This window comes from Aspergillus mulundensis, assembly GCF_003369625.1.
Source record: "Aspergillus mulundensis strain DSM 5745 chromosome Unknown scaffold_21, whole genome shotgun sequence".
NCBI lineage: Eukaryota > Fungi > Ascomycota > Eurotiomycetes > Eurotiales > Aspergillaceae > Aspergillus > Aspergillus mulundensis.
In genome coordinates this window covers 191,729-213,234 of record NW_020797909.1, presented here as the reverse complement: position 1 = coordinate 213,234, position 21,506 = coordinate 191,729, and the positions used below count along the sequence as shown (strand labels likewise).

Here is a 21,506-nt window from a genome sequence, read left to right as displayed (position 1 = left end):
AGAGAGTAGCATTGGGCCTCGTATGCGTATGGGCAGTTGCCCTAGTCTGCTGTCCAGGAAATCCAATAAAGCCAAGTGCCTGGAATGCCCGGTGTTGGTCTCTCAACCTCTTTCCAAGACAGCTAAGCTCAACCCCAAGCCTCGAGTAATGCCACGAACACGATGCTGCACCCTCTACCACATCACTTTAATGTCTCTTCTCGCCGGAGCAATGGTAGACTCTTCTCCGTCGCCTCCAGTATCCACTGACAGCGCTGGGTCAAGCGGTCGCGGTCGCTCAAGAAGCGAAATGTCCGGGATTTTTATCGGCGCCACTGTGGGGGTTCTGGCTATCGTTGCAGCGATAATTATGTATTTCTGCCTGCGTCGCCGTCGTCGCCGCCGGGCTGCGGCTTCTGCTACCATGACGACACCGGAGATAGCGACGGATAAGACTTTTGCGGTTGTTGATGCTGATCCGTCCGGTCTGGGGGATAAGGATCGCGAGCATAGAAATGGCGGTGCTGGGAGCCAACCTCAGAGGCCTGGAATTGACGGGTGATGCGGGAGGGACTCATAGCGCCAAAGAGCTGGGATTGACTGAGACAACAATATCTTCGCCCCCGCCCAATTTCTCTTCCTCCCTCGCCAGCAAATCCTCCGCCGTCTGCAGAAGTTGGGCTATGGCTTGGGGTTGGTGGAAGCACGCAATAACTCTCCAGAGCCCGAGTCCTCCAGCTTCAATAACACAGATGGGGTTTGCGATGGAACAGACAACTCGACGGAATGGTGCTGGGGCATAGGCATCAGCCGCTGGGGAACAAGCGCTGCTGTGAGCGTTGCGCCAGTGCTTGCTGCCATGGCACCTCATCCCTCCTGTACCTCGTCTTCATCCTTGACGCTATTAGCAACGCTAACCCTGACCGACGACGCACCCGATAACCAGGTTCCCTCCTGCGGTTGAACAACCGGCGCAAAAGCAGGCATCGGGGTCGGGGGAGCTGCTGGTGCCGTGGCTATCTGTCCTCATATTGCTTTGGATGCGCCGTCGCAGAGCCGCAAGTCATGCAGAGATGTCATACGCTCAAGCCTGATGTGGAAAAGGCTGGTCCGTATCAGCAGCCTGCGAAAATGTTCAAGCGGATGGCGAGAGTACACCCTATGAGCTGATAGCTGGGAGTGGGTGGAGAGAGTGAGGCGTGAGATGCCGACGTGATGTATCTCGTGTTGTTTCAGACCTGTTGCAATATGAATCATGATACATTCTTCGCTGGTATGTTGAAGGGTACTCCGTAAAGGCTGCCGAGACCGGTTTTCGGACATAACAGTCCCCGGAGCGAGCCTCGGGCTCGGGGCTCGGAGTTGCTCATTTGGAACTTATATCCGAAGCTTTAACTCTGTTTACATTGGGTATTCTACAGCTGTAACCACGACAACACTTGGCCCTAGCCCCTGTCTATACTTTTCCACGAATCAAGAACTACCTACGCCTAATTCGGGTTATCCGGCGTCAACTTTGATAACCTCCTCAATCTCGGTCCATACTTCATAAACAAGAAAGGTATAGGCAGCAGTACAGCCGCAACAGCCCCGATAATCGATACAGCCGGTCCAACATCCAGCGCGCGGATCATCGGTCTCGCAGCAAGGGGCAGTCCCGCAGCCATGATACTCCGCAAGAACGTCACAGCAGCGGTCGAGCTCGCCGCGTATATGCCATACATATCAACAAGATAATTCAGACACTGCTGGAAGATACAGTTGAAGCCGATGCCAATAAACAGGGCTGCAAGACAAGGAAGGATCCAGTGGTGGGGCGGCTTCGCAGTCCACGCGAACCAGAACGCGCCGATGACGAAAAAGACAGCCCCGAAGGCCATGGGCGGTAGACGGGCTTCAGGGACGGCCCTTCCGCCTGCGTTCTTGGCGATGATGTTGTAGCGGTATTGATTCCAGATGTTGAGGCCGACGGAGGAGATCACTCCTATTAACAAGGCGAGGAAAGGGAGCGTTGCGACGACTGGGTGCCAGGCGCGGATTTCTTGAAAAACGATGGGGAAGACTTCGAGAGTAAGGTACATGACGCCGTAGACGAAGGATGCATAGATGGCGATACAGGTGACGACAGGCTCAGTGGTCAGCATAACCATAGGGCGGGAGAGCTGTTTTGTCACGATGGAGTGGACATCGAGCTTGATGTGCTCGTGCGGGTGGTAGTAGCGGTTGTCGTTCGTTTCTTTGCGAAGACGCTGCGCTTTCTGCTTCAGAAGCACAAGCGGATACACTTCCGGCAGACAAAAGAAGGCCATAACGAAGGTTACCATGACCCAGATGGCGAGGATGTACCCGGTCCAGCGCCAATTGAGATGCGGGTTCGTGACGAGGGCTGCGCCGATGACGGGACCCAGCGAGGGACCACCATTGACTGCGACTGCGTACAGACTAACGGCGACTCCTCGCCTCTCGCGACTCCAGATGTCGCCTAATGCTGCGGTGACGTTGCTGATCGGCGCTGATCCAAAGAACCCGGTGAAGAATCTGGTGACGAATACCGACGCGGCACTTGTGCTTCGCGAAGTGCCGATTGCGAACAGTGCCTGGCAAAATACTGCTGGAAGAATACTGACTCGTCTTCCCCAGATCTCGGACATGGGCGCCCAGATGATGGGTCCGAAGATGAAGCCAACCCTGTTAACTCGTGTTAGCCATTGCTAGCTAATTCAAAGAAAATCCGACCACTTACAAGTACAACGCGACATCCAGAACAGACACCTCCTGACTCACGCCAATATATTGCGCGATAATATGGTCGGCTGGCGTCATGATGCTGGATCCCAGACTGCCGGCAAGGGCAAGCATACCCAGTTGGAAAGTCACCCACCACTTATACCGATCTGGCCAGTTCTGGGGGTTCATCGGGTCGTCCTGATCCCATTTGACAAGGAAGTCGGGGTCCAATTCTACCGGCTGCTTCTCGTCCCCTGGCGTACCTTTGACGCCGACCGGAAGAAAACCCATGCTGCACGCTATACCCAGCCACGGCGGGATGTTTTGACAAGTGGATGCACAGATGTTCCTGACTAGAGCCGCCCCATGGAATATATAGAGAAAAGTCAGGGACTGGACCGGTTAAAGATTCTTGTCCGCCTCGGAGTCGGCCGAGATTTCAGCAGTGGGGATCCCGGATAAGTCGGCGATAACCGTCGATCAGTTGGAGATGCTGCCCCAAGGACAAGGCCTTGGTAGCCCTAACCAGATAACGAGGCCGAGTTGGTGTACTCAAGATATCCTTGATCAACAAGGTTGCTTGAGCCAGGGTAATTGGGTCTTAGCATTCCTGATATATTGCGTCCAGTGCTCAAGTGCGAACAGCAAGAACTGCGTTTCCTCGATATGGCATCTTCGCCCGAGGTCTGTTGCTACCGAGATAGCAGCCGTGACAATGTTGCACAAAGGACATTATTCTGCCTTAGTAATAATCGCAAAATTCACAATGTTCAGTTAGTTGAATCTAGGACCTACCTTAGGTTGTGGCTAGGTATTGTCCCTTGCAGCCATGGACTGGACCTGTGCACCGGTAACCCTAAGATATATTTCAGCTTGCCCACGATCGCCTATCAAAACTTGTACATCTCCAATTCCACGTGTCGGTTTTCGTAGAATAGAGCATTGTATATCCTCTGCCATTAGAAGGGCATATTTCAATTCTAACCATCATCGAGACAGAATAATGCTTACGACTGATCGCATGGGAAATGATCTTGCATTGTGCAGTGACACCTATCGAACATACCTAAGGCAGGGTTTATCAATAACAGGAGAAAGACCAAATGAACTGTGTCATTAAAGTCTCAATAATAAGACCAAATTGAAATCACTTTCCGCCAACCCAGGAATGCCGACAGATTGAGACATGATTCATTTACAAGTTTCAACATAACGCCCCTTCTATCCCAAGGACACCAACACAGCATCAAACCCGATTCCCATCCCCCTTCCTCCCCATAAAAAGCGCCCCCTTGCCCAAGTCCCCATTATCCATAACCTCCATCCTATACCGCTTCCTATAAGCCCGCAAACTCGTTTCCTCGCCCGTGCGCAGCAAAAACCACCGAAGATGCGGCAGCGGCTTTACGAGCTCGTCCACACAGTCCAGTATCCACCCTCCCAGTCCAAGGCCCTGGTGGTCCGGCAGAATGTAGACGTCTGTTAGGTATGCGAGGGTGACGCCATCGGTTATGAGGCGGGCGAAGCCAATTTGCTGCAGCGCTTGCTCATTGTCACTGGCGGGTGTTTTGTACAGGCCGAAACAGAATGAGTTGTCGATCATGGCTTGGAGAGATTCGTCGGGGAGGGGGTTCGCCCAGTATATTGCGTCTGAGGCGAATGCGGTGTTTATGGCGGGGAGGGAGAGGAGGGTTTTATCTGTTGAGATGAGGAAGGATTGGTTGTTGGATTGTTTTGTCCATTGCTTGGGTGTTTGGGGGAGGGACATGCTTGATCTTGATGTGATCTTTGGTTATGCGGAACTTGACTCAAGTACGGTACGAGAGGATCAACGTGGGTTTTATATATGTATGGAGTAGATCAGAGACTCATCCGATCACGCAGGGCTATTATTAAGCGTGAGTCACAGAACTACTCCAACTACTAACTATACGCGTATAGAAAGTAGCTTGCGAGAAAGGAAGTGATGTGGATACAATGGACTATATTTTGATACAGGGAAAATTTACTTCCTCACAATGCGAGTTTGAAAGGTTTAAGCAGAAGGCGCGGCAGAGCCGGTAGGGGCAGCGCCAGAGGGAGCGGCACCGGAAGGAGCACCACCCTCACCACCACCACCGCCGCCGAAAGCAGCGCTGTCAGTGTTCTGGTGACCACCGTTCTCGTCGTAGTATCCGGCGATGCTGTAGTAAGAGTTGTCGGTGTAGTCGGCCGAAGCGTTGATACCAATCTGGATCCAGGCAAAGAGACCATCATCCAGACCGTTGCCGAGGTAGATGTACTCGGGGTAAGGGTCGAAGTCGTCGCTGGCCTGCTCAATGCTCCACATGTCATCGGCGTTGGAGGTAATCGCCTGGGTGTTGGTGTTGTAGGGGTAGGTGTCCTCAACAGCAGAGCGGAGCACCTCGTTCCAGAAGAGCTGGCCGATGTGGGCGATGCTGCCGGTGCCGACCTGGAGGGTGCCGTTGTTCTCGTTGACGGTGGCACCGATGTGGGTCAGGAGATGGGTGTGGATGGCACGGCCATCGTAGTGCCCGGGGAAGATGGTCTGAAAGGTGACAACTCCATCTTCATCGGACTCTTGGATACCGCGGAGGAAAGTTGAGTCCCAGTCGGCTTCGTTGCCAGTGGCCACAACACCACTGCGCTTGTTAGATATTATCTCGTGGCAATGGTGTGAGAAACATACCTGTAGACACCAGTGGCGTTGGCGTTCCAGATGTCAACAATAGCACCCGGGATGGGCTTGCAGGTGTTGACGTCAATGTACTGCACCTCGAGGAAGAGGTCAACACCGTCAGAGAACTGCTCTTCCCTCACGTCCTCCCTCATAAGTTCACCCCAGATGTAGTAGGGGCCGTCGGTGATGGTAGGGGCAAGGATGGCGCTGGTGTTTCCGCCAAAGATGGCCTGTTCAGGGGTGTTGGGGCCGTAGTTGAGGATACCGGTCTTGTTGTGGTCAACAGCTTCCCACTTCTCGAGGGCAGCAAGGTCACGACGCCATTTTTGGGGGTCTGCTCAATTAGCCAATGCTCGTCGTTGTAAGATAAGAGGAGAGCTCACGGGCGGTGATGCCGCGCTTGCTGCGCAGGTCACGAGTAGTCTGGGCACGACGGGCGACGTTGCGCTGGGTCAACTGGATAGCCTCGTTGGAGTTGGAGCAGGCGTCCAAGGCCTGCCTGGCCCTGACGGCCTGCACATCACGCGCGTGAATCTCGCGCTTGAGGGCAACAGGATCGTGCTTCTCACCCGGGTGGGCGAGGGCCAGAGTGGCCGCAGTGAGAGTGAGGAGACCAGTGAAGCGCATTGTCAAGGAGATAGAGGAGAGAGTTGTTGTTAATGATTGTCAAATTCTTCCGCAAGCTCACTCCTTCTTATAGGCATCGTCGAGGAGGCTTGGCTCGTGCCGCGTAACCGCCACATCTTGACGTTTCATCAAAAGGAGGCTTGAAGAAGGGGATGCGTAATCCGAGGCAAGCCATAGGCTGTAGCGGCAGTTTAGGTAGGGCTGGAAACACATCGTCCGCTTGGCGCCGCGTATGCTTTGGGGAAAGGTGCTTGGTATGAGCTTAGCAGGTCCACCGGGGCCTGGCTAAGGAAAGATATCTGTCCGAGAAGTCTATTCGGAGGGTTGCAACCATGGTGCGAAACGCAGCAGCCGGCTGAAGCTCGTATGCGGAGTATCTCAACGGAATTCGCCCTGTCTCTAGTGTTAGTCTAGCAGCTGTCAAGCAACATACGCGTAAATACCTCTAGACTTCAGTATAGACACTCCGTGAACAAGATTATTCCAGAATGCAGACTGACGAGTCCTCGACTCCATTGATCGACAGTCTCCCCGGTGAAGAGAGGGTGAAGAGAGTCCACCCCGGAGCCTCACATCGGAAATACCGGCGTAACTCGGGATTACCGTACGGTACCTGACCAGGCACCGTTGCTGCCTCAGGACCAAAGTACCTTCTGCCTTTGATGCCGAGCCTTGATCCTACAACTCATCTAGCAGACAACCGACATCAATCTTTATTCGTCGTTTTTATCTACTCGAAATTGGAAGATTGCAGGCCACCGAGAAAGCACGAAGATACTCGTACTCGCCCCAAGTCTCGTTCCTGCACGTGCTCCATCACCTATGTGAGTCCTCGTGGTTGCCGTCCGAGCCTTCCCACTGAGGGAGGCGCCATCACCCAGTGATGCCTGCCTATTCTGGCTTCTCACGATGGGAGACTTCTTCACGATCAAAACAACCCCGCGGGCCGTCGACCTTTCTCAGCTGCGCATAAAGCAACCCTCGGACTTTGCGCATCCTTACAACTATCGCTATCCCCGACAATGGTGCTCCTTCAATCCACACGGACGTCGTTGGATACGATGGAGACCATGCAAGAACAATCGCCCACTATGACGTGCTTGACCGATCCGGTTCTGCTCGAGAAGTTCGATAAGCTCTTCGCATGCAACGTCGGTGACTACGTCGCTCTGCCGCAGCTCATTGCTGTCGGTGATCAGTCCAGCGGCAAAAGCTCGGTTTTGGAGGGATTGACCGGTCTCCCCTTTCCTCGCGATAGCACCTTGTGCACACGGTTCGCCACTCAGATCATATTTCGCCGAGCCACCGGCCAGGTTTCGCGCAGTATACGGGCGTCCATCAAGCCAGCGCCACAGTCTCACCCCGAGTGCGTTGCAAGACTGAAAGCATGGTCTAGGTCAGAGTCGGCATCTCTGGACCCAAAGGCATTTTCGGACATGATACACGAGGTAGGATTGGGCTATCGGTGCTGTTACCGGTTGCTGACAGTGACAGGTACACACGGTGATGGGTATTCGAAGCCTCGAAGACCAGTCGAAGCCAACGTTTTCTCGACATGTCTTTCGCCTGGAGATCAGCGGCCCTAACGAAGATCACCTCGCTGTTATCGACGTGCCAGGCATTTTCAAAAGCGTGACGCCCGGAGTAACAACAAAGCACGATATCGATATGGTACGCAGTATGGTTCAAGAGTATATGAGAAACCCTCGCTCCATCATACTGGCTGTCGTTCCCGCAAACGTCGATGCCGCGACGCAGGAAGTCATCGAGCGCGCCCGCGAGGCCGATCCCGAAGGACAGCGGACTCTTGGTGTGCTCACAAAGCCTGACCTGGTTGATCGTGGCGCCGAACAACATGTGTTGGACCTAATAGCTGGCAAGACAATGCCTCTTAGGCACGGCTGGGTCCTGGTCCGCAATCTGGGGAAGAGCGAACTCGCTATCGGTGATAAGACCCGCGCGGAAGTCGAGGAAGAGCTCAGAATGAGGGCAGGCTGGGGCCTTGTGCCAGCCGACAGGTTTGGCATTGAGTCTTTGAGACAGCGGCTGCAGGAAACGGTCACAGAAAATGCTCGACGGGAATTCCCAATGGTGAGGCACCTCTCGTTTCCAGTGGTCGCTGCTAATCTGGATAGGTACGCATGGACATCAACAAGAAGCTGAAAGACACCAAGGCCGCTTTGATAGCTCTTGGTCAGGAACGAGTCAACCGCAGCCAGCAAGTCGACTTTCTACTAGATCTTGTGGCCAAATTCCAGGAGATCATGGCAAATGCCCTCCGCGGCAACTACGGCGCAAACGATATCTTCGACAAGGTCAAGCGCTTTCGCCTGGCAACCACGGTCATCGATCGGAATGAGCAGTTCAAGTCCGATATGACGAATCTCGGACATGTATACCGCTTCCGCACCGACACCGATACTGGCCCGCATCCAGTGCTGAAACTCAAAAACAACGATGACACCAATGAGGAAAACATGGTCAGCACCCGCAAGATTGACACCCGGCTCGAGCTCAACGATGCTCTCATCGATCCTGAGCTTATCAACCCTCCTGTCGAAGACGATATCTATTCCTGGCTCGAGGCCGAGTATCTTAGTTCTCGCGGGTTTGAGCTCGGCACTTTCAACACCTCTCTATTGCCGACCGTCATGAAGAAACAGTCTAGTAAATGGGGAAGCATCGCACTTGGATATATCAGCGATGTTATCGCCGTAGTCAACGCGTTCATCGTCAGTGTCTTGACCGATCTATGTAACGATGGACGAATATCTCGTGGCTTGCTGGCAATCATGATGGACGATTTGCAGAAGAAGTACGCAAACGCAGTGGCGCATACCCGATTCCTACTAGAGAATGAACGCAACGATACTCTCATGTCCTTACACCCGTCATTCACGGAAACTCTGCAAAGCCGGTAAGTCTGCTATCTTATGGGTTTCTGGTGCAGCGCTTACATGATACAGTCCGGACTCAAAGATGCAAAAGTGCATAACCGACAAGACCTTTAGCGCTGGCAACGTGGCTCTAGGGAAGGTGGTCCGAGTCGATGATATCAAGGCTGCCATGCCGGGCATGAGCAATCGCGACTACATGGTCCAGCAAGTCCACGACATTTTGCAATCATACTATAACGTCGCTCAAGCGCGCTTCATCGATAACGTCTGCATGCAGTCTGCCAACTACTTCTTACTGAGTGGACCAAAAAGCCCTATGAAACTTTTGTCCCCAACCTTCGTATACCGCCTGTCAGACCAAGAGTTGGCGGATATTGCTGGAGAGGACCCCGTGATTCACAGGCAGCGGTTACAGCTTTCGAAGGAGATTGAGGATCTTGAGGTAGCCAAAAGGATCCTTCTTTGAGCATTGTGCTTCTTTCTGCGCTTGGGGTTTGTTTGATGTCCCATTGTTCGCTCATCCTTATATATCTTTAACATGTACATGGACTATCGTTAGCCCCAATCAAAAGTCTGCTGTCAATACGCTGAGCTTGGAGTCTATATGAAACGCGCTGAATCTCAACTCTCTAACTTCGAGCCCGCTGAACTGACTCTCGCACATCCTGCGCTACCTGCAGAAGGGCGTTCATTGCCGTAGAGCTCCAAGGGGCCATCTGTAGAAAGCCATGGCACAGTGTCTCGTAGTGATGCCAGGTCACCTGGTTGCCGGCCTCTTCCAACTTGGAAGCAAACTCGACGCCGACATCTCTTAGACAGTCAAAGCCACAGGTGTAAACTGTAGCTGGTGGAAAGCCTTTCAAATCATCGACATGTTGTTGTCCTGGCGATATATATGGCATCGACGGCGGGACTCCGGGAGGGAGGTAGTTTCTAGCGAATTCGAAGATCCCATTACCTGCCAGTAAGGTTAGCATCATTTTTCTGAGCAGCTAACAGAGACTTACAGCTCAGATACGGCCCCGCGTTATTCTCTGCCGCCGCATTGGTGTCGAAAGGCACCCTCGCCTCCGGATACAGCAGAAACACGCCTGCCAGCGGTTTCTTTTTCTCATCACGCAGCCTCAGCGAAATCGCCGCCGACATATTACCCCCTGCACTATCCCCTGCCCCGAAGATGAGCTCTGGATCAACGCCGCGCTCCTTTCCCCCTTCGCCCCTCAACCAGTCCCGCACGGCTTCATATTCATCCAACTGCGTCGGATACTTCCATTCCGGCGCGAGCCGGTACTCAACAAGGTAGACTTGGACGCCGGCTTTCTCGGCCAACATCCGACATCCATTCTCGAATTCGTCGCCCGATCCGACTGTGTATCCGCCGCCGTGGAAGTAGATCAGCGCCGGTGTGAGGTCCTGCGCGTTTAATGGCGGCTTTGACGGGTAAAGGACTCGGACGTTTATTGTGCCGTGCGGTCCGCGGAAAGCTGTGAATTCGACGCGGCCGATGTCGAATTGTTTCTCCCGTGGGTGGTTTGTGAAGCTGAGTATTTGTGTGTGGATGCGCCGCTCTTCGAGCAGGTTTCCGCCCCCGAGGACCAGGTCCGGATGTGTCTTTAGAAACGAGGAGATCTCGGGGTCGAGGGTTGTTCTGGAGCCGGTCTTGGGGATCATCTTGCCGAGAGGCTATTGGTTCAATCTATTGGTATAAGGATAGGAAAGAGTGTTAAGAAACGTGGAACGCGAGCAGTTGGATGGTCGAGTCGCCTTTAGGCTTTGATGCATGCGCGATCTAGATCTTGATGTCATGATGAAGTTGATCAGGACTCCACAACGGGCATCAAGCTTTCGATGGCTCAATGGCTCGGATGATCTACCTATCAAGCAATGCGTGCGAATCTCTTGATACACAGTTATAGCTTTGTCTCGCAGACCTTATGTAGTGGTGATTGATATCATGATTGCATGGTGGTGTTGCTTCTGGCGTTATACTCGTTATACTCGTGCACGCTTCCTTCCCCGATTGTCCAGAACCAATACGCCCACCGGCACTAAATATCCATTGTCAACAGCAATACGTCTCAACGGACAGACATCGCAAACCACCACCCAGGATCCAGCCGCCGGCATGCAATCCGTCCTCCATCCCATCCTCGGCCCCAAGAAGGAGATCCATGACCTCACCGGCCGCGTTGCGGTCGTTACGGGTGGTGCTATGGGTATAGGGTGCGCTTTACCCTCACCTTTATAACCCTTCCACGGTAATGAAGCAGGTGCTCAGACTAAAATGGGGAACCTTCGGCAGATATGAAATCTCCCGTGCCTTCGCCCTCAATGGCGCCCGCGTAATCATGGTCAACCGCAAGGAAGAGCAAGGAGCAACTGCCATCAAGAAGATCAAGGACGAGTCACACAATAGGGCGCAGATTGAGTGGCTTCCGTGTGATCTGGGGAAGTTGAACGAGGTGAGGGATGTGTTTGGTGGGATTCGGGAGAAGGAAGAACGCCTTGATTTGGTACGTTCGTCCGTCTTTCCCCAACTCGACGATGGAACGATTGGACACAGAAGACGCAACTGCGAACGGGCTACTGACGACAGTGCATAGCTCATTCTTTCAGCGGGCATCAACGCAAGCCAGTACGGCGAAAGCGCTGACGGAAACGACCGCACCTTCGCCGTAAACTGGCTGGGCAACTTCTACGCCGTGAACCTGCTCTATCCGCTGCTGCGCAAGACGTCCAAGATCCCTGATACACCTCCTCCACGGATTGTCTTTGAGTCTTCAGAGTTGCATCGGGCAACGCTGCCGAGCACGAAGTTTGCGAACAAGGAAGAGATCAATGATCCCAGCAAAGATCCGACGCAGCTATATGCGCGAACGAAACTGGCTATGATACTCGGCGTTAAGTACGGATTGATTGAGCGGGTCATCAAGCCCAATGGTGATAATGTTTATGCGTTGAGTGTGCATCCTGGCACAGTACGTCTTCCTTAGCACCCCTTTCTGCTTCCGAATACACATTGGGGTCGTCCTAACGCGGGGACAAATAGGTCAGCACAGACATACAAACTCAATGGAAGTCCGCATATCCCGGCTTGCTTGGAAACCTCCTCACGACCGTGATGACGGCGCTAGGCCGGTCCCCAGAGCAAGGCTCCTTCAGCGCGCTTTACGCGGCGACGTCCCCGGAAATCGAGGAGAAGGGTTGGAACGGGTACTACTTCACTGACCCGGGCCAGCTGGGGAAGGAGTCGATGATGGCGAATAACGCTGAGCTCGGGAATTCACTATGGAATCTGAGTCATGAGATGATTAGCGATGTTGTTGGGGAGGGTGGGTTGGTTGATTGGAACCGGAAGACTTAGGTTAGCCTTGATTGAACATTCTTTGAACATGTTCGGTTCCTGCGGTGGAGGCTGGACTGGGGCTGTTGATTTCCTGCTTATATGACTGCAGGATGATGGTTATGACCACGATGAGTATAGCCTGGAGACGGGCGTTTTACAGGAAGTGTTCTAAAAAGATGTCACTGTGTTGATCCGACGATGAAAGACGCAGCTCTTTTCTCCAGTTCCTATACCTTGTTGTGAATTAATGGCGTTGGCATCTAGGATGGTCCCTCCCAGAAGCCCTTGCAAGTATATTACCCTACGCACTGCAAGCCCTAGGAGATAACGTATACTCTGCCCCGGCCGACAACCAACATATTCAGCCCAGTCTCAGTTTTCGCCCGGATGCCTCCCTGCGAAATTCGGAAAACCATGCTCTCAAACCCATGGTCCCAATATCCATACTTCAGCATGACGTGGATAGCAAGCGGAGCTTACCCATCTCAAGACCTCCATATAAACTAACCACTCACTCACCCACCTTGAACTATACGGTCATCCCCATACATAGCCTAGCCCTCAACCGCATCTCTTACCGGGAGACAGACCTATCGGCAAGCCCCCGAGACGTAGCAAAATGACCCTCCGCATCAGCACAACAATCGCACAAGACCACGCCGAGATCAAAGCGATCTACGAGCGCATCGTCGAAACAAGCAGCCGCAACGAACAAATCCGCTACCAGAACCTCTTCGTCTGGGAACTCGCCCGCCACGCCGTCGGCGAGGAGCTGGTCGTGTATCCTGCCTTTGAAAAACACGTGCAGTACGTGGGCGCGGGGCTGGCGACGAAGGATCGCGAGGAGCATCAGGCCGTAACACCACCATATTCCCTCCCTTTCGCACCTCGGACTTCTGACGCAGAGGCAGGTAAAAGAACAACTCAAACACTTCCAAACACTAGACCCGGCCAATGACACCTTCATCCCGACGCTCAAGTCCCTAATGGCCGATCTAAGCGCGCACATGAAGGAAGAAGAGAGCGAGGATCTGGTGATGCTGGAGGGGACGCTTTCAGAGCACGATAGCCAGGCCCTGAGCAAGGCGTTCAATCGCGCGAAGATCTTTGTGCCGAGTCGGGCGCATCCGGGAGCGCCGAACAAGCCGCCCTTTGAGACGGCGGTGGGATTGCTGACGGCCCCGTTCGATCAGGTTGTGGATTTGTTTCGGAAGTGGCCGAGGAAGGGGATTGAGGCTTGATCTTGACTGTTTTGGTGGGATGGGGTCACCGGTGCTCGGGTGCGTGGAGGGAGGGTTTAACGGAGGCCTGAGGTGGAAGGTGGGTGCTTGCTTTGGGCTGAGGGGGAGGGGTGAGGGAGTTTGATGTATGTAGGCTCTTGATGCTGGAATCCTTGCAGAGGAGAATCGCTTCGTGGTATGTCTTAGTTGGTTGGAGGCTTGACAAACTGTCCATACCTGTTGTGGTGGCTGGGCTCAGATCAATATCATCCTCCCATTACTCTGGCAATCCAGTCGATACCTATCTTCACGAGACCGACGACAAGCCCCTGGTTCGATCATTTAAAATACGATCAATGTCCAGTAAACACTGCCGAAACTCCGCTCGAAGCGTTCAAGAACCAAATTTATCACCGCAAAAGGGGCCTCTTTCCGTAACGGCTAAGATGGGAGTTCTTGTGATACACCGCGATATGGTCGCCAAAGCCCAGGACTCTAAACAACGGTCTCGGATGTAGGGAGCCTCCCCCGGCGAAGATCTTCCGCATCCCCGTATCATGCAATATCTTCGATGTAGCGTATTTCACACTGATGATGGTGGTATGTCAGACGTTACATCTATGTCCCAACGAAACTGGCCCACAAAATCACGGTGCCCGTCCGGATACCGGAGTGGCAGGCCAAGATACTTGTAAGGCAGGCTCTGTTTGCCTTGAAAAGCGCGTACATTGTGAAGACGGCTGGGAGGTCCTTCTGACATGCACCCGCAGGTCCTAACGCGAGGGACGGGCTGGGAAGGTCATATTTAGGGCTGTAAGAAAGCGGCTTTGGAATCAACAGATAGGAGTATCTTCTCCAAGTCGTGGGGTACTTAGAAGCATCATTGCTCAAAAGGATTGAGCGCATCGAACGGGATTAAGCTTATATCAGAGACATCAGAACGGCCATGATAGATAAGCCAAATCATGTAGACCGCGTCGGCCAGACGTATCCCTTGGGTGGCAGCGTAAGCTGGGCAGTGCTTTGTTTCAGGCCCTCAAGCAGACGACCAGTTTTCGCAAGGATCGTTAACGACCAGTGTGGACCAATCAGTTCTGCGATCAATAGTTGAATCTCTGTCGGCATTTGTTCGAAAAGGTCTTGCCTGAACGTGTCCTGCAACACCTGGGAGTCAAAGTGCTGAGAAGCCATCATCGCACCAATTCGGCGTTGTCTCACCCAGGCGTGTCCCGCAGATCTGCACCGTTCACCAAGATTGCCAGCCCCCTGCGCTCTTCGAAAAAGTGGTGTTCCGGGATCTTCCCAAACGATCTCGAGCATGAGGTAGCAGTCAAGGTGATCCAAGCCTCGGGTTTTCGAGTGCGAGACCACTGCACATAACGAATGTCGTCTTCCGGACGAACCCAGTGCCCGTCCATCCTGAGATCTGCGGCACGTTAGCAGTTTCTTGGATTTGGGCAAGAACGTACCAAGGATCTGCTGGAAGTGGGTGCCTGAGGCCACCGGAGGTCTTAAGGCTCCGGTGGAGGAAGGTTCTTCCGGCCTAAATAGCCACCTGTAAAACTTTTTATTTATCCCTAGAATATTTAGCTTAGTATACCATGTAATATAAAAGACTTTTACCTACTATAACTAGTTATTTTTTTTAGTAGGTTATAAGCCCGGGTTTGCTTAACTTATACACCTAATTAAAAGTCTTTTTTTTTTTAAGTTAACCTATACTAACTAAATACATGGTATTTTTTTATTTTGCCTATCTAGCTTTATATTTCTTTCTAACTTTACTAGTTATTATAATAATTAAAAAGCCTTATACTTAGGGCAAGGCCTTTACTACTAGGGTATAAATATTATAGCTTTATTTTATTTTATATTAAATTTTTTATTTTTTTTTTTACCTTTTTAATTAACTTTTAACTTTATAAACACCCCCTTTCTAGGGCCACACGCATTTAATTTTTTAATAAAAATAAGTTTTTTTTAATGGCTAAAGAGTTTCAGGACCTTTAAAAGTAATATAATTTTTTTAGGTTTTTTAATTTAAACTTTAACTTTAACTATTTCCTGGAAATTTAAACTAATTTTTAGATATTTAACTAGCTATTTTTAATTACTAGTTTTTTTTTATTTCCTTATAACTATCCCGGTATAAGCTTTAGCTTATTTAACCTTAATTTTACCATAGTAACTTCCCAGGGCTTATTATTTTTTAATATTTTTAATTCCTGGCCTTATTTCCCAGGTAGTTTAATTCCTAGCACCCAAACTACTTTAATTTTTTTATTATTTAGTTTTTTTATATCTAGTTCTTTTATACTAAGTTAAAATAAAAAAAATAACCTTAATTAAAGCAGAGAACATCCTAGTTTTAATATTAAAAAACTAGTAGGTTAAATAAAACCAGCAGGTATTTTTAAAGCTCCGGAAGGCTAGCTACAGCCACCTTTTAAAATAGCTAAACTAAAGGCACCTTATAAAAATTATTTTTATTACTTTAGCTTTTATTATACTAGCTTTAGTAGGCGGAGATACTAAAACCCCCGGCTAATAATCCGCTATAAATTAAGTTAAAAATGCAAGTGTTAATAGCGGAGTTCTAGTTACTATTATACCTTTTACTTAGCCTATTACTAAAACTATTATTACTAAGGCTATTATTACTAAGCCTACGCCCCCGGTAAACCATAATAAGGCTAAAATTTAGTAGTAAAACTAAGACCGTGCTATGGCTTTAATCCTTAGCTATTTAGGTTTTAATTTATAAAACCTTTTTGCTAATAAATAAATAGTTTATAAATTACTTAATAAAATTAAAAGCCACCTAAAACTTAATACTAATATTATAATTTTTAAGGCCTGGGCTAACTTAATATTTTTATTTTTTAATAAAAGTATCCCTAATTTTAGTAAGAAACTTAGGGAGATTTAGCAGGAGTTTGCATGTGTTAATATTATTTTTTTAGCTAAGTTTATTATTACTACCTTTTACCAAGCCCTAAGTAATTAATTTAATTATTTTAAGGCCACGCACTTTAATAACCATGTTATTAAATATTTTTTAGGGGATATTATTATATTAATTACTTTTTTAAATAACTTTATAATTATTACTAAGTTTATTAAATTAAATTAAAACTAGGGCACTGGTACCCTAGCACTTTTTTTTAATAAGGTATTTAAGCCTAATATTAAATATTATAAAAACTACCTTAATATTATTTAAATATATAAAAATAAGGGTACTATAAATATTATTACATGCTATTATTTTTATTATAACACGCTATTTTATAGCTAAAAAACCTGCTATTAATTTTATTTTAAGCTTAAAACTATTTAAAAAAACTCCTGGGGTAGCAAGGGCGCTAAATACTTTTAAAAAAATTTTAAATTTAAGAAAAATATAAAGCTTATGCTTAAGCTAGTACTTATAACTTAAATTAACTTAAATTTTAAGCAAGAGACTATTTAAAATAGTCTTATTTAATAAATTACCTTAAATAATAGCTATATATAATATATTACCTATAATTACTTTTTATTTTAGGATTTTAAGCCTTATACTAGCCTTAATATTAAGGGTATTAGCCCTAAAGTTTTTAGCACCTAGGATATTAGTATTATTAAAATCCCTTATTATATTAATAGCTAGCTTAAGATCCTAGCTTTAAATAATATTTTATACTATCTTAATATATTTTTTATATTAATATTTATTTTTTAGCTACTAGATAAGTATTGCTTAGTTAATTTTAGCTAGTAAAATATAAAAGCTAAAAAGCTATAAAATACTAATATTATTATTTTATATAGTTATAAATTAGCTTAATACATAGTTACTAAAGTTTATAAAGTATTTTTACTAAACCTTTACCAGGGCCTGGTAATACTAGCTATTTTAATACTAGTAGTATTTATTTTCCAGGATAAATTTTCCTAGTTTTAATATTAATAAATAGGCCACACCTTTAAAAATTAGCTTAATAAAATAAAAAAGGTGGTTTATAGTATATACATGCCTAAAGGCTATATTTATAAATTTTATATTATTACATGCTAGCAGGCCAAGCCTTACAAGGGTATTATAATACCTATTAATTAATTATTTAAATTACTTTATATAAACGTCTCTGGCTTGTATTTGCTTTTATTTAATAAAAAGGTATATATTAACTTTATTATAAATAATAAATCTTACTAGTACTAGGTTATAATACTAGCTAGCAAGAATAAATTTACCACCTAGGCTTTTTTTATTATTTACTAATATAATATACCTAAACTCCCGCTGCGCCGCGTATGTTATAATTAAAGGGGGGAAAATATTTATAACCTATAACACTTTATTTATAGCTTTAAAATTATTATAAAAACCTTTAATATAAACTAGTATAAATAAAATAGCCATGTTAAAGCACTTATTAGCAAGCTACTTAGTTTTATATAATTTATATTATATAATATTAAAGCCCTAGCTAACATGTGGTTTAAGTTTTATAAAAATACTAGTTATTTATATAATTAAACTTTATATTTTATATTAAATAATATTATATTATTTAAAGCCTGGTATAGCTATTAATTAAATATTTTTTATATTTATATTTTTTAGTCCAAGGTCTATATTCTAAACCTATTAAAAAAGTAAAAAAAGCTTTATAAAAATAGTAAAACAAGAACTAGAAGGCTAGTTAGGTTTAATAAAAAAATAAATAAGCTATACTAGGTTTTCCTAGATAATAGCCACGTGGTTTTAATATATAATATTAATATTATTAAGGATTACTATATTAGGCCAGATTTTTTACTAAAAGTAATTACTTTAGCGCTTTTAGGGATTTTTATCCCCAAGACTTTACTTTTTTTAGGGATTTTTATTCCTAAGGCTTTACCTTTTTTAGGGATTTTTATTCCCAAGGCACTGCCTAGAGCTTTAAACCCTTTAGGAATCCCTATTCCCAAGGTACCCAAAGCTCTGGTATCTTTAGGAATATTTATCCCTAAGAACTTACTAACTTAAGCTAACACTAACCTAAATACTAAAAAAAACCCTAAAAATAAATTCCTAAAAAGCCTAGCTTTTAGGGACCTTTTTAGGTATATAAACCCTAAGGATTTAGTAGTAAAAGCTATTAATTTAGCTACTAAAGTTAATATATTTTTAAAAAACCTTAATTTTAACTTTTATAATACTAGCCCGGCGTATTATACACGCGCTTAGGCTATTATTAATTTTAAAAAAGTTTTTTAAATTTTAAATAAGCTAGCTTATTTATTTTATTCCTAAAATATTACTAAAGTTATATAAAATAAGATTACCCTAGCTAATAAACTTTATTTAAATAATTTTTAAGTACTAGCTAGCAAGCCTAGCCTAAATAATATTTTAGTACTAGCTATAATACTTTATAAGTAAATTTTTAAAAAAAATAAATTAATAATTTAGCAAGCTAAAATTAAAAATAAATAAAATAAATAGTTTAAGGGCATGTAAAAAAAATATAATTTTTTAATAAAAAATAAGACTTAAAATTTTATTAACTTGCCTTTTAAAAAATACTTGCTTTTTAGTAAATAGGTTTTAAAGGTTAAAAAAAAACTAAAAGGCTAGATTTTTTACTATAAAACTTACTAGGTAATTTATGGCTTTAAGTAAGTTTATAAGCTTAATTATTATAAAACCTTTACTAGGGTGGTAAAGCTAATAAGCTATAAGCTTTTATTTATTATTATTACCGCGCTGGATCTTAAAATTAAATAAATAAATATAAAAATAATATTTTTATATAGGGATATTAATATTATAATTTTTATAAAATAACCTTACCTTTTTACTAATAGCTTTAAGCATGTTTACTAGCTTTAAAAGGCTTTTTATAGCCTAAAGCAAGTACTATAAATTTAATATTAATTATTTATAAACTTTTTAGTTATACTAGGCTTTTATTTTATTTATTTAAACCTGGGAGTTTTTATTAATAACAAAATTTTTATTACTATATATATAAATAATCTCTTGCTAGTTAGTAGGAATAAAGCCTAAATTTAAAAAATTAAAAATACCCTAAGCAAGTGCTTTAAAATATTTAATTTTAGCCTTTATTATTATTATTTTAGCATGGAGGTTTACTAGGATTAGGCTAATTAAATACTTTAGCTTTTTTAACTTGGCTATATAAATAAGATTTTTTACTAGTTTAGTATAAATAATTTTAAGGTTTATAATATATTAATAAATCCCTACTTAAAGCTAGAGCCTGCTCCCAAGGAGTACTTAGCTTTAATAAATATTTTAAAGTAATATTAAAGCGCTATTAGGTCCCTAATATATTTTATATTAGGGACTTAGGCTAATATTACCTACCTTATATTTATTTTAAGCTATTTTTTTACTAAACTTATAAAAAAATATATAATAGTTATTAAGCACGTGTTTTACTACCTTTAGGGCTTTGTAAACTATAAACTAGTGTTTTTTAGGAATTTTAAACCACTAACTAGCTATATTAACATTAATTAAAAGGGGGATTTAAAAATATATTATTTTATTTTTAAATATATATTTTATATAGGCTTTGTAGCTATTAGCTAGTTTTTTAAGTATTAGCTTACCATGGCTTTATTTTCCTGTAAAGTTAAGTATATAAAAAAAACATAAGTTATTAAAAAGGTTATTTAACTTTATTATTTGCTAGGAAAGCTTATAAATACCTAAAAGGTAGATTTTATAGCTATTATAATTTATAAAAATAATAAAAATATTATAGTGCTAGCTAGTAACCCCTAGTTTTATACCTAGAGTAAGTATATTAATATTTAGTATTATTTTATTTAAAAAAAAAAGGCTAAAAACATGGTTAATATTTAGTTTATTTTTATTAAAAAATAAATAATAAATAGCCTTACTAAGCCACTAGGGCCTAAGGCATTTAAATATTTTAAAGCCTTACTAAAAATCCTTTTTAAGCTTATATAAGTAAGTTTTTTAGTAGTTTTTGCACTAAAATTAGCCTTTTTTATATTAAATTTATAATAACTCGCGTATTATAAAACCATGCTTAATAATTTTTATTTTTAGCTTATTATTACTTTATTCCTATTTTTAAAAATTAACCCTATAATAAAGGTAGTATAATATTACCCTGCCTTAGAATTTTACCTTAGTTTTATATAACACCTTAATTATAGTATTAAAAGTTAATATATTTCTAGCCTAGTTTAATAAAATCCCTGGTGCTTTTTATGTTCACCCGCGGGAGATTTTATTTTTAAATATTAAAATATAAGCTTACTAGTATTACTAGCTTATTAACTACCTTAATTAATGTTGTGGTCGATCCTGCGGATATCGCTGACTCAGACCTTAGTCATCATCCAGATAGTTAGTCGGCCTCTGAGCCATCCTTAGTTGATCAATCAATATCTTCTTTAGTTATATTGACGTTTCTTCAGGTGTCGCCTGGCCACTACCACAACAATGGTAGCATGTCCCTGATTTTGATCAGAGGCTAAATTTTTAAATTCAGGAAGTTTTAGCGAAGTTCTGGAGGGAGTGTCTACAAGTCTTTACTGCGGTAAAGTGCTTGAGCCTACAAGTCTTCACTACGGCAAAGTGCTTGAGCCTTACTTCTGCGTTAGCTTTCTTTGCAATATTAACCCTTTACTATTTTTGCTTGTCCAGCTCCTTAACTCCTTAAAAATTCCTATATAACCTTATAATTCCCTAAGTTTTTTTTCCTTATTTAACTAACTAAGAGAGCGACTAGGTGGCCTGGTAGCCAAATATTATAATGTTATAAACTCTTAAAAGTTTCTTTTGCTTGCTAAATTTAGGCAAGAACTGCCTGGATTGGACTGTTAGACTTTATCTTTAACTTTTTATTATTATTATACAATTAAACTTGCTACTTATATAATCTTGAACTGTTAAAACCTCCCTTACTTATATTATTTTTTTTTAATAACTTGTATAAGACCGCCGTGAATATATATAATTTTTATTATTACTTTTAGCATGGTTATACCACCAA

At 44.5% G+C, this 21,506-nt stretch overlaps 6 protein-coding genes across 6 annotated transcripts; 2 read left to right on the top strand and 4 right to left on the bottom strand.

Annotated features, from left to right (window-relative positions):
• Positions 1–1,469: 1,469 nt before the first annotated feature.
• Positions 1,470–2,997, bottom strand: DSM5745_11174 (MFS transporter; the record flags this gene model as incomplete). The annotated part of the gene is made up of 2 exons (XM_026753190.1): positions 1,470–2,667; positions 2,723–2,997. The coding sequence occupies 2 exons, from the start codon at positions 2,995–2,997 to the stop codon at positions 1,470–1,472; spliced, it is 1,473 nt and encodes a 490-aa protein (XP_026598265.1).
• A 955-nt stretch (positions 2,998–3,952) lies between these two features.
• On the bottom strand, positions 3,953–4,474 carry DSM5745_11173 (uncharacterized protein; the record flags this gene model as incomplete). The annotated part of the gene is made up of 1 exon (XM_026753189.1): positions 3,953–4,474. One exon carries the CDS (start codon positions 4,472–4,474, stop codon positions 3,953–3,955), a length of 522 nt encoding a protein of 173 aa, XP_026598264.1.
• A 267-nt stretch (positions 4,475–4,741) lies between these two features.
• Positions 4,742–6,013, bottom strand: DSM5745_11172 (intradiol ring-cleavage dioxygenase; the record flags this gene model as incomplete). Its single annotated transcript, XM_026753188.1, has 3 exons — positions 4,742–5,348; positions 5,396–5,720; positions 5,770–6,013. The coding sequence occupies 3 exons, from the start codon at positions 6,011–6,013 to the stop codon at positions 4,742–4,744; spliced, it is 1,176 nt and encodes a 391-aa protein (XP_026598263.1).
• Positions 6,014–7,104: 1,091 nt separating this feature from the next.
• DSM5745_11171 (uncharacterized protein) lies at positions 7,105–9,376 on the top strand (the record flags this gene model as incomplete). Its single annotated transcript, XM_026753187.1, has 4 exons — positions 7,105–7,461; positions 7,508–8,104; positions 8,149–8,930; positions 8,980–9,376. 4 exons carry the CDS (start codon positions 7,105–7,107, stop codon positions 9,374–9,376), a joined length of 2,133 nt encoding a protein of 710 aa, XP_026598262.1.
• Positions 9,377–9,539: 163 nt separating this feature from the next.
• Positions 9,540–10,581, bottom strand: DSM5745_11170 (alpha/beta hydrolase; the record flags this gene model as incomplete). Its single annotated transcript, XM_026753186.1, has 2 exons — positions 9,540–9,868; positions 9,918–10,581. The coding sequence occupies 2 exons, from the start codon at positions 10,579–10,581 to the stop codon at positions 9,540–9,542; spliced, it is 993 nt and encodes a 330-aa protein (XP_026598261.1).
• A 677-nt stretch (positions 10,582–11,258) lies between these two features.
• DSM5745_11169 (short chain dehydrogenase/reductase family protein) lies at positions 11,259–12,274 on the top strand (the record flags this gene model as incomplete). The annotated part of the gene is made up of 3 exons (XM_026753185.1): positions 11,259–11,423; positions 11,514–11,888; positions 11,960–12,274. The coding sequence occupies 3 exons, from the start codon at positions 11,259–11,261 to the stop codon at positions 12,272–12,274; spliced, it is 855 nt and encodes a 284-aa protein (XP_026598260.1).
• Positions 12,275–21,506: the final 9,232 nt, after the last annotated feature.